Source organism: Oncorhynchus mykiss, chromosome 18 (genome assembly GCF_013265735.2).
Source record: "Oncorhynchus mykiss isolate Arlee chromosome 18, USDA_OmykA_1.1, whole genome shotgun sequence".
NCBI lineage: Eukaryota > Metazoa > Chordata > Actinopteri > Salmoniformes > Salmonidae > Oncorhynchus > Oncorhynchus mykiss.
The window spans coordinates 63,433,588-63,449,204 of NC_048582.1; the positions used below are offsets into that span (position 1 = coordinate 63,433,588).

Consider the following 15,617-nt stretch of genomic DNA (forward strand, 5'->3'; position numbering starts at 1 on the left):
GTGTATAAGAACTCCATTACTACTTGCGTATAAGAACTCCATTGTTACTGGCCTAAAATAACTCCATTGCTACTGGCCTATAAGAAGCCCATTACTACTGGCCTATAATAACTCCATTACTACTTGCCTATAATAACTCCATTACTACTGGCCTATAATAACTCCATTACTACTGGCTTATAAGAGCTACATTACTACTGGCATATAATAACTCCATTATACTGGTGTATAATAACTCCATTACTACTGGCCTATAAGAACTACATTACTACTGGCATATATTAAAACTCCATTATACTGGTGTATAATAACTCCATATAATCTTGTAGCATTCAATACATTATGGTGAGAATCAGTAATATGTAGCTCTCCTCTATTTCATGTACTGTATATGCTACAAATATCTACAGATTAAACATGAAGGATGAGGAAAATAACATGAGAGATAGAGAAGAGCCATTGGTCTCTCCCCTAAACACAGCAAGACTTACCCATGTGATTCCGTCAGTACCAAATTAGTATACAGGAATAGAGGTCATCGATAGACACCTTTTCCAACAATCAATGGAAAACTGAGCTAAAATATCGTAATTAAAAGCACATTAGAAAATATTAAGCACATCCAAAATGACTGTGTTTTAACTTCTAAGCAATAACTCATAAAACATAGTAAAAGGAAAAACACAGCACCAACACACACATTTGTCAGTACGGTAAGCAAAATAAGTTCAGCGTCCAGTATAGCCATTTTCTGATGGCAACGTGACATCGCAGCTGTAAAGTAAAGGCTTACCTCAAATTTCATACATTGAAAGTAGGACTCAACTTTTGTCCTCTTATTACCTCAAATCAGTGATTCACATTTGCAGTCAGTGAGTACCAAGCACAACCAGACAGAATATGACTATTGATGAACTGAAACACTGACCAGACGGACACAGACAGAGAGAGGCGCAGCAGTGGCAGTAGACTCACCATATTGTCGGAGGCTCTGATCCTTCCACTTCCAAGTAGTCATATTTTTCCTCCGTCTGGAAGTCTGTAAAAATGATGGAGATGGTGTCTCCAGGATCAGCAAGTATGGTCCACGTACAGTCCGCACTATTGTAATATTCACTCGGGAAATTGGGACTTGAAATGATGCCACTTGAACCCCTCAGAGTATCACCACATGTGTCCTCAGCTGTCAATCAAACGGAAAGACTTCTGTTAGGAATCGGGCTTAACTCCACATGTAAGTAGTATACAGCAGAAAATAACAGCTGAACCTTTTTTTTGGTTTAGTTTTTGTATTTTTCTTTGACTGACGCAAAGTCATATGTATGTTTCTTTGTATATATTTAAAAATATATACAACCATTTTAACACATACAGTATGGATTTTTTTATCCAGCCAATTTCAAAATTATGAATTAAATTCATTAAATTGTGGCAGCTTTTGTATGCCACATATAATATCTTACAATATATAGTGGTCTCTCTTTCTCTCTCTCTCTCTCTCTCTCTCTCACCTTTGTCATGACTATTAATTGGCTCCAACTATTCAAGGGTTCTTGGAATCAAAAGGTCCCAGCTGAATTTCCCAGCAGACTTGTTCTCCTTTTTAATCAAGGACTTCTACTTAAAATTTTGAATGAAAGTTTAGATTTAGAAGCGGAACCAGATTTGTTTGTTTTTCTTGTTGTTTTGTAAATGTTTGGATAGATAATGTACAGATAAAGACACATGGACGGGTCAGACATTATAAATTATATACATATCATTTATACAGAAAGGCAAACATATAAGGCACATATAGATCCACGTATACATGCATGCACAGGGTGCATGGACATACAGGGAATAAGGTGCGAAGTGATGCTCATTGGAGAATCACTTTAATCCAGGACTAAAACAGTATTTTGGGGGAACAGGGATACAGACATTTACAGTGCCTTGCGAAAGTATTCGGCCCCCTTGAACTTTGCGACCTTTTGCCACATTTCAGGCTTCAAACATAAAGATATAAAACTGTATTTTTTTGTGAAGAATCAACAACAAGTGGGACACAATCATGAAGTGGAATGACATTTATTGGATATTTCAAACTTTTTTAACAAATCAAAAACTGAAAAATTGGGCGTGCAAAATTATTCAGCCCCCTTAAGTTAATACTTTGTAGCGCCACCCTTTGCTGCGATTACAGCTGTAAGTCGCTTGGGGGTATGTCTCTATCAGTTTTGCACATCGAGAGACTGACATTTTTTCCCATTCCTCCTTGCAAAACAGCTCGAGCTCAGTGAGGTTGGATGGAGAGCATTTGTGAACAGCAGTTTTCAGTTCTTTCCACAGATTCTCGATTGGATTCAGGTCTGGACTTTGACCTGGCCATTCTAACACCTGGATATGTTTATTTTTGAACCATTCCATTGTAGATTTTGCTTTATGTTTTGGATCATTGTCTTGTTGGAAGACAAATCTCCGTCCCAGTCGCAGGTCTTTTGCAGACTCCATCAGGTTTTCTTCCAGAATGGTCCTGTATTTGGCTCCATCCATCTTCCCATCAATTTTAACCATCTTCCCTGTCCCTGCTGAAGAAAAGCAGGCCCAAACCATGATGCTGCCACCACCATGTTTGACAGTGGGGATGGTGTGTTCAGCTGTGTTGCTTTTACGCCAAAACTAACGTTTTGCATTGTTGCCAAAAAGTTCAATTTTGGTTTCATCTGACCAGAGCACCTTCTTCCACATGTTTGGTGTGTCTCCCAGGTGGCTTGTGGCAAACTTTAACCAACACTTTTTATGGATATCTTTAAGAAATGGCTTTCTTCTTGCCACTCTTCCATAAAGGCCAGATTTGTGCAATATACAACTGATTGTTGTCCTATGGACAGAGTCTCCCACCTCAGCTGTAGATCTCTGCAGTTCATCCAGAGTGATCATGGGCCTCTTGGCTGCATCTCTGATCAGTCTTCTCCTTGTATGAGCTGAAAGTTTAGAGGGACGGCCAGGTCTTGGTAGATTTGCAATGGTCTGATACTCCTTCCATTTCAATATTATCGCTTGCACAGTGCTCTTTGGGATGTTTAAAGCTTGGTAAATCTTTTTGTATCCAAATCCGGCTTTAAACTTCTTCACAACAGTATCTCGGACCTGCCTGGTGTGTTCCTTGTTCTTCATGATGCTCTCTGCGCTTTTAACGGACCTCTGAGACTATCACAGTGCAGGTGCATTTATACGGAGACTTGATTACACACAGGTGGATTGTATTTATCATCATTAGTCATTTAGGTCAACATTGGATCATTCAGAGATCCTCACTGAACTTCTGGAGAGAGTTTGCTGCACTGAAAGTAAAGGGGCTGAATAATTTTGCACGGCCAATTTTTCAGTTTTTGATTTGTTAAAAAAGTTTGAAATATCCAATAAATGTCGTTCCACTTCATGATTGTGTCCCACTTGTTGTTGATTCTTCACAAAAAAATACAGTTTTATATCTTTATGTTTGAAGCCTGAAATGTGGCAAAAGGTCGCAAAGTTAAAGGGGGCCGAATACTTTCGCAAGGCACTGTACACACTGAGGAATAGACATTGGCATGGTGAGGTGCAATGACTTACATGCCAATGTTTTATTCAAACAATCTACGGGAGGGATAAACATAGAAACATACAGTATTTCATCCAAACACACACACACACACGCACGCACACACGCACGCACGCACGCACACACACGCACGTGTTTGTACATGCACATATTCAGAACCACACAAAGGCACAGAAACAGTCACATGCACATTGGCACACCAAAAAACAGACCCACACACACACAAACACACACACATACACATGCACACCCATCTACTCAAACACAAAGGCACAGAAACAAACACACACACCAACACACATACACACCCATACACACAAACACACACACACACATACAAACCCACGCACGCAAACACAGAAACAAGTGCACACTCATACAGTATGCACACAAATTGGTGAACACACGCGTAACACACACACACACACACACACTCCCACACACAGACTCACACACACACGCTCACACACACAGACTCACACACACTCACACACACAACTCAGTGATCAGCCATTCTGTATCAGCTCTCCTGTCTTCTCCTTCTCCATTATGAATGAGTTTATCATCCTGGCACGTAAAGGGAGAATCATTGTGTCTGAGCACCCTGCCATCCAGGACCTCTACACCAGGCACGGACAAAGACTCTAGCCACCACTGGAATCATAGGCAAGCGGTACCAGTGCACCAAGTCTGGAACAAACAGGACCGTGAACAGCTTCCACCCCCGAGCACTAAGACTTCACCTACTACATAGCTAATCAAATGGCTGTCCGGACTACCTGCATTGACCCAATTTTGCACTAAATCTCTTACACCCTAACACACACACACGCACACGCACACACACACACACACACACACACACACACACACACACACACACACACACACACACGCTACATATGCTGCAACAGTCTATTATCTATCCTGTTGCCTAGTCACCCTACCTACTGTATATGTACATAGCTAACTCAGTTACCTCGTACCTCTGCACATCGACTCGGTACTGGTACTCCCTGTATATAACCATGTTATTACCTGGTACTCCCTGTATATAGCCACGTTATTACCTGGTACTCCCTGTATATATCCATGTTATTATCTGGCACTCCCTGTATAGAGCCATGTTATTACCTGGTACTCCCTGTATATAGCCACGTTATTACCTGGTACTTTCTGTATATAGCCATGTTATTACCTGGTACTCCCTGTATATAGCCACGTTATTACCTGGTACTCCCTGTATATAGCCATGTTATTACCTCCCTGTATATAGCCATGTTATTACCTGGTACTCCCTGTATAGAGCCATGTTATTACCTGGTACTCCCTGTATAGAGCCATGTTATTACCTGGTACTCCCTGTATAGAGCCATGTTATTACCTGGTACTCCCTGTATAGAGCCATGTTATTACCTGGTACTCCCTGTATATAGCCATGTTATTACCTGGTACTCCCTGTATATAGCCATGTTATTACCTGGTACTCCCTGTATATAGCCATGTTATTACCTGGTACTCCCTGTATATAGCCATGTTATTACCTCCCTGTATATAGCCATGTTATTACCTGGTACTCCATGTATATAGCCATGTTATTACCTCCCTGTATATAGCCATGTTATTACCTGGTACTCCCTGTATAGAGCCATGTTATTACCTGGTACTCCCTGTATAGAGCCATGTTATTACCTGGTACTCCCTGTATATAGCCATGTTATTACCTGGTACTCCCTGTATATAGCCATGTTATTACCTGGTACTCCCTGTATATAGCCATGTTATTCATTATTCACTCTGTATTTATCCCCCCCCCCCCCCCCCTCTCTCTCTCTTTCTCTCACTCACTCACTCAACCGATCACTCTGTATATGTATATTAACTCTGCATTATTGGAAAATGACCCGTAAGTAAGCATTTAACTGGTAGTCTACACCTGTTGTTTACGAAGCATGTGACAAATAACATTTGATTTGATTGGATCCAGAGCTGATTACACAATCTGATGACCGTGGAAAAGTTCAAATTACATACACTTTTAATAGCAATCCCTTTATAAATACCATCAATAACACAAACACCAGATAGAATGTCAATGAGCATGTGAGTGACAGAGAGGCTCATCAGGCCTCACTTAGGGTGAAATGTTGGGATAATATAGGCTTATTCACATACTTTCTCTATAATAATACACTCACTGACTTTCTCTATAATAATCTACAGTGCATTCGGAAGGTCTTCAGACCCCTTTACTTTTTCTACATTTTGTTACGTTACAACCTTTTTCTATAATGGATTAAATTGTTGTTGTTTTCTCATCAACCTACACACGATACCCCATAATGACAAAGCAAAAACTCTTATAAATAATTTTTGCTAATTTATAAAAATAAATTAAACTGAAATATCACATTTACATAACTATTCAGACTTTTGGCAGGGATTACAGCCTTGAGTCTTCTTGGGTATTTGGGGAGTTTCTCTCATTCTTCTCTGCAGCTCCTCTCAAGCTCTGTCAGGTTGGATGGGGAGAATCAATGCACAGCTATTTTCAAGTCTCGCCAGAGATGTTGGATCGTGTTCAAGTCCGGGCTCTGGCTGGGCCACTCAAGGACATTCAGAGGCCTGTCCCGAAGCCATTCCTGCGTTGTCTTAGCTGTGTGCTTAGGGTCATTTTCCTGTTGGAAGGTGAACCTTCACCCCAGTCTGAGGTCCTGAGCGCTCTGGAGCAGGTCTTCATCAAGAATTTCTCTGTACTTTACTCCATTCATCTTTGCCTCGATCCTGACTAGTCACCGAGTCCCTGCCGCTTGATCCCCACAGCTTGATGCTGACACCACCATGCTTCACTGTAGGGATGGTGCCAGGTTTCCTCCAGATATGATGCTTGGCATTCAGGCCAAAGAGTTAAATCTTGGTTTCATCAGACCAGTTAATCTTGTTTCTCATGGTCTGAGAGTCCTTAATTTTCTTTTTGCCAAACTCCAAGAGGGCTGCCATGTGCCTTTTGCTGAGGAGTGGCTTACGTCTGGCCACTCTACCATAAAGGTCTGACTACTGGAGTGCTGCAGAGATGGTTGTCCTTCTGGAAGGTTCCCCCATCTCTACAGAGGAACTCTGGAGCTCTGTCAGAGTTACCATCAGGTTCTTGGTCAGTTCCCTGACCAAGGCCCTTCTCCCCCGATTGCTTAGTTTGGCCGGGCAGCCAGCTCTATGAAGAGTCTTGATGGTTCCAAACTTCTTCCATTTAAGAATGGTGGAGGCCTCTGTTATTGGGGACCTTCAATGCTGCAGAAATGTTTTGGTACCCTTCCCCAGATCTGTGCCGAAAATAATTCTGCCTCGGAGCTCTACAGACACTTCCTTCGACCTCATGGCTTGGTTTTTTGTCTGACATGCAATGTGTGTGCCTTTCCAAATCATGTCCAATCAATTGAATTTACTGTAGCGCTTCGTTCTATGCCGTTTCACTTTCCTATCACTGCTCTGTAGACTATTGATCCCGAGTGGCGCAGCAGCGTCACTACAGTACTACGGTTCAAATCCAAGCTGTGATTGGGAGTCCCATAGGGTGGCGCACAATTGGCCCAGCGTTGTCCAAGTTTGGCCGGGGTAGCCCGTCATTGTGAATAAGAATTTGTTCTTAACTGACTTGCCTAGTAAAATATAAATAAATAATTAAAATAAATAATGCACCCTGAAACGTTGTGTAATCACATAAAATTGCAGACATGGGCATAATTGCTTCGATATGAGATGGAAATGTCGGCCATTTTCAGTTTATCATCCCAGTTCTACTTTGTGATGAACATTCATTAGCTGCACATTAAGAAACAGTGGAGTACTCAATGCTCATACTCAAATCATGACTAATCACAAGTTCAAATTAAGCAAATAGCCCTGAGGGTGTGTCACATATGTCCAAAATACCACGGCTCAGTGCTGTTTTCAAGCACGACCTAACGCAGAGCTCCTGGACACAGCCCTTAGACGTGGTATATTGGCCATATACCACAAACCCCTGAGGTGCTATTATAAACTGGTTACCAACATGATTAGAGCAGTAAAAATAAATGTTCTTTCATACCCGTGGTGTACGGTCTGATATCAACCAATCAGCATTCAGGGCTCGAACAGCCCTATAAGTAGGGGTGAATAGTTCCTTTAGAATATGTCAATGGTGAAGAAACTAATTGCCTACTTTTAGAAATCATTTAAATCCTTAGAAAAACAAATAATGCCTCTTAGATGCAACATGAAAGAAATAACTCAATGAGTGATGTGCGCTAATGAAATCAAGATACTTCAACAATGATAGGGCCTTGTCTGTGGAGAGAAACGGCTTAAAACTCTATTTCTCAGCCTCTCAAGTGGTGCAGTGATCTAAGGCACTGCTTGAGGTGTCACTACAGACCCGGGTTTGATCGCAGCCTGTATCACAACCGGCCGTGGCCGTGAGTCCCATAGAGCGGCGCACAATTGGCCCAGCGTCGTCCGGGTTAGGGGATGGTTTGGCCGAGGGGGATTTACTTGGCTCATTGCGCTCTAGAGACTCCTTGTGGCGGGCCAGGCGCCTGCAGGCTGACTTACAGTCGTCAATTGAACAGTGTTTCCTCCGAAACACTTCCGGTTTAAGCGGGCAGGTGTTAAGGAGCGCAGTTTGGCAGGTCACGTTTCGGGGGGCGCGTTATTCAGTGTTCGCCTCCCGAACCCATTGGGGAGGTGCAGCGGTGATTAGAGAAAATATATATATATATTTTTGTATATGTCTCTGCAATAACAAATTCCCTTTGGAAAACATTCTTGTCAGTCATTTTTAAATCAATTCTGCATTGCCCTGCTCATTTTACTGCCCACCTTCAACGAAGAGCAGAGCCAGAACACCAACCTCAGCCTTTCATTTCAACCTGAATCATAATAATGAAAAACATATAGGACTCAGTCAGAAAAGAAATCCACCGTGCACCACAATATGTGCTGCACTGCAGGAGATAGCACCCACAATAAATACCCCTAACACTGGTTAACATGGACCAGGGCTTTCAGTTTCCAGTTCCCACCTACTGAGGTCTATCGAAGACACATTTTCATTGGACTACTTTAAACTCCCAACATGCAAAGCTGTGACAGACTGTTTATTGGATGACAGCCTTTTTAAACAGAAAGTGTTTGTTGGAGATATGAGTGTCAGTGCCCTGGGACGACCTGTCAGCCTTTTCAAAGACAGACCACTCAGCAGACAGTGTATCCCTCCACTACGGGCCTGTAGTCAAATAGGCCCTAGGAAGCAGCATAGCCATTCTCCTGAAGTTAGTCTCCACTTGAAGACAATCTCTGTTGGTAAACTTCCAGTAACTAACTAAGCTAGCAGGGGAATGATCTTCTACACTGCAACATTGCCAAAGCAACGGCCCCATCATTTGAAACAAAGGAAAACAAAGGCTGAATGAATCGTTTCAGTAAGCAATGAGCCATCAACTCACAGTGTCTAAATCATTAGAGTTCATGACTTCTGTAAGCAGGGGTTCCCTAAATGTAATGAGGGAAGTAATGTACACTCTCATGTCCCTCTAGAGAGCAAGAGAAAGAGAGTGAGATGGAGAGAGAGAGGGAGACAGAGAGAGAGAGGGAGACATACAGAGAGAGAGAGAGAGATGTGGTATTCTATGATGGGGTACCATGAGAGGCGAGTCATTTCCCTTCAGCAGGCAGTAGGCATCCCAGAGACCCCCAGCCTAGCCCTGATCTCTTCCTTCAACAGGCAGTAGGCATCCTAGAGACCCCAACACCCAAGCCTAACCTGCTCTACTTTACTCTCTAAACCAGATCTGTCTGTCTGTCTGTCTGTCTGTCTGTCTGTCTGTCAGCTCTACGGAAAGACAGACAGACAGCCTCAACAGGCTGAATACCTCATTTAGGCCAAAAGGGACTGTGCCTCAAAGAAAATAGCAATAGAAATAGAATGTGATGGGTTTGGTATCAAGTTTCAAATGTTTGAGTATTGATCACCATCCACAGAGCCCCCCCCCCCCATGTGGGTTACAAAGACCTGTTCAATAATTCATGGTATTAATATCGGTTGCCATGGATTCTCTGTTCTATTTAGATGTAGTCATCTCCCTTGCTCACACATTGCTCAATCCTAGATATAATGTAGGACGTCTAGATGGAAAGAGCCGTCTTTCTCCCCACTGGCCATGAGAATCCTACTAGCAGAATTCATTTAGAAACATTAGACTGTTCTCCCTGACCCCTTTAGACCGCTCTGATCACTCATGCAAAAGACAATAACCAGCGATTTTCTACATAAACAATGTGTTTGTTGTAATGTTAATGTGCTTCTCTGTCTGTTATGCCTCGAAGGGGACAAAACATTATAGATAGTCCACACTCGGTGCTGTGTTACTCCAGACATGTTCCACTGTAAACATGGTAGCCGGGGGAATCGCACATCACTGTTCTGTAAACCAGACCACTCTTCTTATTCGTCGTCTTCTTCCTCGTCGTCTTCTTCTTCTTCCGCCTGCCACTAACAACAATCTCAATCTTTCCTTCCTTCCACTGCTGGGTCCTGCTGGTGGTGTTTACCTGTGGCGTAGTTGTTTATCTTTTATTTTTGCATTCATTCGACCCATCGACTAGTCTCCGCACATTCATTCAAGGAGCCATGACATCAGAGACTGGCTTGCTAGATGTGCGATTGATGGAAATAGCATGTAATCCATACCATGTGACATGCGAGAGAGGCTTCCCATGGAACATGGTGATTAAGCCACATTGAGTGAGCAGCACTGGGAGGCTAGTGGGGTGAGCAGGGGATGCTTGGCTGGTGAGAGGGGGGCAGGGGTAGGGGTTTAATCCAGTCATCTAAGAGATTGGGAAGATCAAAATGGGGGGAGATGACTGGGAAAACCCCAGGAATTATGGGCTCTGGGGGGCTGAAAACGGGAGAAGAGGGGAGTCGAGGGGCTGGCACCTGATACCCTAAGACATCAATCAAAAACCTCTTGAGCGGACCCATGGAAAATTGCCTTTGAAAGGGAGATGTTTTATCATGAGAGTGACGGAGACAATCCTCAAATGGATGCTGTGCTGAGGGGAGGATGGGAGAGTGAGAAACAAAGAGGGGGTTAGAGGGATGAGGAGGCCGATCAAAGTGCCCTACCTCTCTAACGGGGCAGTGTTAAGTAAAATATTGTTGGCGAACGCAAAGCTTGGGCTCGTGGCTGCAACTGGCAGTTACATAAGAAGGAGCTACATGTACAGTATGGCCTGTCATACAACTGGCTGCAGTGCCAAACAATTCGTTTTTTTCTCTTTAAATCCCTTAATGGTGGGATGGTATACAAACTTGGCGGCCAGTTTATAGGTACACCCATCTAGTACCAGGTCAAACCCCCCTTTGCCTCCAGAACAGCCTGAATTCCCCAGGGCATGGATTCTACAAGGTGTGGCATTCAAATGTTGCTCAATTGGTATCAAGGGACCTAACGTGTGGCAGGAAAACATTCCTCACACTATTACACCACCACCACCAGCCTGTACCGTTGACACCAGACAGGATGGGGCCATGGACTTATGATGCTTATGCCAAATCCTGACTCTGGCATCAGCATAGCAAAACAGGAAGCGGAACATCCCTGGAGAGGGTTGAAAATAGTTGTGCAGCGATGCTGCCCATCCAACAGAGCTTGGGAGGATCTGCAGAATAGAATGGCAGAAACTCCACAAATACAGGTGTGCCAAGCTCAGAGCGTCATACCCACGAAGACTCAATGCTGTAATCGCTGCCAAGGGTGCTTTAACAAAGTACTGATTGAAGGGTCTGAATAGTTGTGTAAATGTTATATTTCAGGTTTTTATTTTTAATAAATAAAACATTTCTAAACACCTGTTTTTGCTTTGTCATGATAGGTTCTTGTGTGTAGATTGATGAGGATAATTATTATTTTATTTAAATACATTTTAGAATAAGGCTGTAACGTAACAAACACTGGAAAAAGTCAAGGGGTCTGAATACTTTCCTAACATAATTCACACCTGAACAGACGAGACATAACCTTAAACAAATCAGCAGGTGAAACGATAACAAAGCATTGCCCAGCACCTGTTTTGGTTAAAAGCTGAGGGCTAGGGTTGTAAACACTCTCAAAATCATAGATAGAGCTATGGATGCAAGGACTGACCATCCCTGAGATCAAAATGATACAGTTTTAACCAAAATTATAGTTGCATATATATAAACAATGTAAATGTAAAGAATAAATATTTATACAACGGGTGGGTCTAATCCTGACTGCTGATTGGTTAAAAACGCATTCCACCGGCTAAATCTATGACATTAAAATGCCTATATATATATATATATATATATATATATATATATATGTATTATAGTGTTTGTGTACATTTACTTTGTTTAAAACATTGGAGTAAAAAACAAGCTTATATTTTGGGTTCTGATTCGGGTACGACATTTGAACTAAGCTCACGAGGCATTTTTAAGTTAGATTCTTCAAGAATCAATGAGTACATTTAATTAATTCAGAAGTCCAAAAATGAATGAAGCAACTGCAGATTGCTCCTTTATACAACAGAGAGGGAGCATTGTGACTGGAACCATCGGGGGGGACATTGTGTGTTAAACCAAACAGGAATTGTATTATCTATTAACGGTCAATTAAACAGTTGAAGAAAATGCCTTAACCTGGTGAGAATTAATGATAGAAACCAACAAGATGGGAGGTAATATGTTGAGGCAGGCACCTGTGTTTTGGGTGGATGCTCTTGGAATCCATGGACCGTTTCAGAAGTTGGTGTCTCCAGCTAGGCTGCTGTTGTTTTTCTCTCTCAGGAGGTGGGAAAATGTCAGCCTAGCCCTCCCTGACAACTTGAACAAATGCTTGAATGCAAACACATTTGTGATGCTCCACAGCTCCACAGAGAAACAAGCCCATTTCAACTTTCTGATCTCTTCCACTCTGAGTACCTTGTGGTTTTGGCAGGTCAATAATTAGGATTAAAAAGACGAGTCTGAAACTAATTCAGGGGAGTTCCAGAGAGAAGGTCGAAGTGTCATCACTCAAACAGTGACAGAGCGAATGCAATCATGCCCCAGTCTAGTTCTGATAGATTAATAAAGTGTTTGTTTCTGTGTGTGTGTGTGTGTGTGTGTGTGTGTGTGTGTGTGTGTGTGTGTGTGTGTGTGTGTGTGTGTGAAAATACCTTACATAATTGCTGCCTCACGTGAGTAGGTGCATCTCGGCAACCTTTTGACAACAGAGTTTATTCTCCCTGGAATGACATCCCGTCACCTCTTCTCCCAGTCAGTGTTGTCATACGGAGAACTCTGGCCTCCAGAAGGCCACAGACCCAGAGCATACAGCCATGGCCAGAGAGTTCCGTCCAGTGTGAAATGAACTGCAATGTTCCACAGGAGTGGACACAGGGAATGCCCACTCTCGTCAGTGTCTCAGTGATGCAGGGAGCCATGTACGACAGTGATATAAATACAGGGACAGCTATTCCAGGCCAAATCATCTGTTCCCTAGCTGTTCAATTCATCACAGGTCTGCTTGGGGACATCTGCCATAAATGTTTCATGTCAAAACAGAGCTGAGTCAGGCCACAGTGACTGTAGCGAGTGTACCAAGCCTTGGTTCTGAGGTCCCTTATGAGGGCACAAGTAAAACCACAGTTACTGTGGTTGGAACCTTGTAAAACACAACTGGATTGATGCAGTGACAAATAAAGTTGTACAGGGAATTCCTCAGAGCCTTCAACACCCGGTTGAACGATTTTACTAGACTACAAAGTGTACGAGAAAGGAAGAGCATTGATGCGTCTTGAGAGGCTTATAGGCAGGTAGCCTAGTGGTTAGAGCGTTGGGCCAGTAACCCGAAAGGTTGCTGGATTGAATCACCGAGCTGACAAGGTACTATGTCGTTCTGCCCTTGAACAAAGCAGCTAACAAAGCACTGTTCACTGGTAGGCCGTCATTGTAAATAAGAATTTGTTCTTAACTGGCTTGCCTAGTTAAATAAAGGTAAAACAATAAACTAAAAAAATTGCTCTGGATAAGAGAGTCTGGAATGAAAAAAAGAGCTCAAACCACAACCCACCCCTAGTAATACGGACAAATCTTGGCAAGAACGAAGGCCCACATTTATTTCTCATTGGGATGATGTTAACACTGCTTCATGGGCGGTAAAGTCCGTTCAGAGATGCTATCACAACATTCTGGCTTGTGAAGGCTGAGTAATCGGTCTTCAGTCAGAAGACAGGAGACAACATGGCTCAGCTGTTGAGGCGGGGCAACCCTGTTGCCACCGCCGTCACCCGGTGCCCGCTGCATACCATTATCTACTCCCCTTAATGAGATAATCAGTGCTAAAAAAAATGCTGCAATCACAGGAACCACGACCCCTCCACTGATAATCAACACCGCGATCCATATCAAATTATAATCACGCAATCAATTAGGAGAACTGTCCCTCTGTGGTGTAAATGCCTTGAATAGATCAACCCTATTACTTCAATGTATTATTTGGCACCGAGGGGGACCCAAGCACAGTGCGACAGCGAGCAAAGCACAGCGGAGAGTGTCACATTAGTTTGTTGATCGCAGCCAAAAAGACATGTCATTCAGCGAGGCGTGTCGCCTCTTCCTCTAGGCTCTTATTCATTTTCTGTTATAATTTTCTGTACCTAATCTGTGCGGAGTTAACCATCCACTGTAATTAGCACATGGGGACTTCAATCCTCTCTCTAGGCCTGGGGGGAGTTGTTTATTTACTTCAACACAACCTTTACCTAAAGGTCACAGTTTGGTCCACTTATCTACTTACTCACTCATATCAACTCATATTCTGTTCATCACAGTTAGCAACATAGCAGCCCTCATATCAACTCATATCATGGTCATCACAATTAGCAACATAGCAGCACTCATATCAACTCACGCTGAGTTACTGAAGCAGAGGTAGCTTAGTACCAACTCGCTCAATAACAACCAGTACTTAGCCCTAGCCTGGTTCCAGATGTCTATGTGTTGTCCTGCCACCTCCTAAGCTCCTGGTATAACACAAACCATAGGAGTCGGCAAGACAGCACAAACAGACCTGCTATAAGTTCCCCACAGCCGCACTAAATAATGACAATGGAGTGGGCCAAGGATGTATCCTGACCATCAATCTAATCCCTTCCACATCATCTCTTCATTAGCTCACCTAGTTACGGGGCTGCAACTCTGACCGATAGACAGAGGCCTGATCCATTCTAACCTCAAGTAATTACACCACATGCAGCAGAAAGTCCTGAGCACATCATGGACAGTGTTAGATAACCCCATTCAGAGGCCCGATGAGGAATCTATCTGCTTTAGTGGACGAGATGAAGAGATGCATTATATGACGCAACAGCTAAGCTCCGACACTGAGCATGAGGTTCATATGAGGTAAAAACATTTGCATGGATTTTGTGTTAATTTGCTGTAGATGGGCTGCCGCAAAGGAGTCTGCTTTCATTGCCACTGAGCGTACGGTCGTTCAGAGGGAAGGTCCATCTTCAGAAAGCATTGGCACACTCTCGATTACATATCAGTATGCAAATGAGATGGATCATCCCCTCTATATCATGCAGTAAAATCCCTTTCTCGGTTCAGTGGCCGTCAAAGCATTTATCATAATGTATTAAGATGTTCATCGGTACAGGGATAGAAGCGTCTTTTGTTTGAAATGGAAAATGAGCCATCATGCCTGTCAATGTATTCCATCATCACTACAATCAAGATAACTCCCTGTCTGTTAGCTGCTATTCATGGTGAACAATTTCATTCCAAAACTGAATTAAAACAATGCTAAATCATATAGATCAAATCATGTTTTGGAAATGTATTCTCTTTAAAGTTAAAATCGAACAAGACCCAGGCCACTGTGACAGTCTCCTGCAGTCAATAAAAGGAACATGGTTACACAACAAGACAAGACATTCCTGTCCTTTACCATTGGACCACTGTGCATAGATGTAGTAT

At 42.8% G+C, this 15,617-nt stretch overlaps 1 protein-coding gene across 1 annotated transcript in view; it reads right to left on the reverse strand.

The window, feature by feature from the left end:
• The window catches only part of csmd3b (CUB and Sushi multiple domains 3b), an 826,488-nt gene that overhangs the window by 500,353 nt on the left and 310,518 nt on the right, over positions 1 to 15,617 (reverse strand). Inside the window, exon 5 of the mRNA XM_036953488.1 lies at positions 976 to 1,183. Within this exon, the coding sequence (XP_036809383.1) occupies positions 976 to 1,183 (208 nt within the window). The remainder of the gene's footprint in view (positions 1 to 975; positions 1,184 to 15,617) is intronic.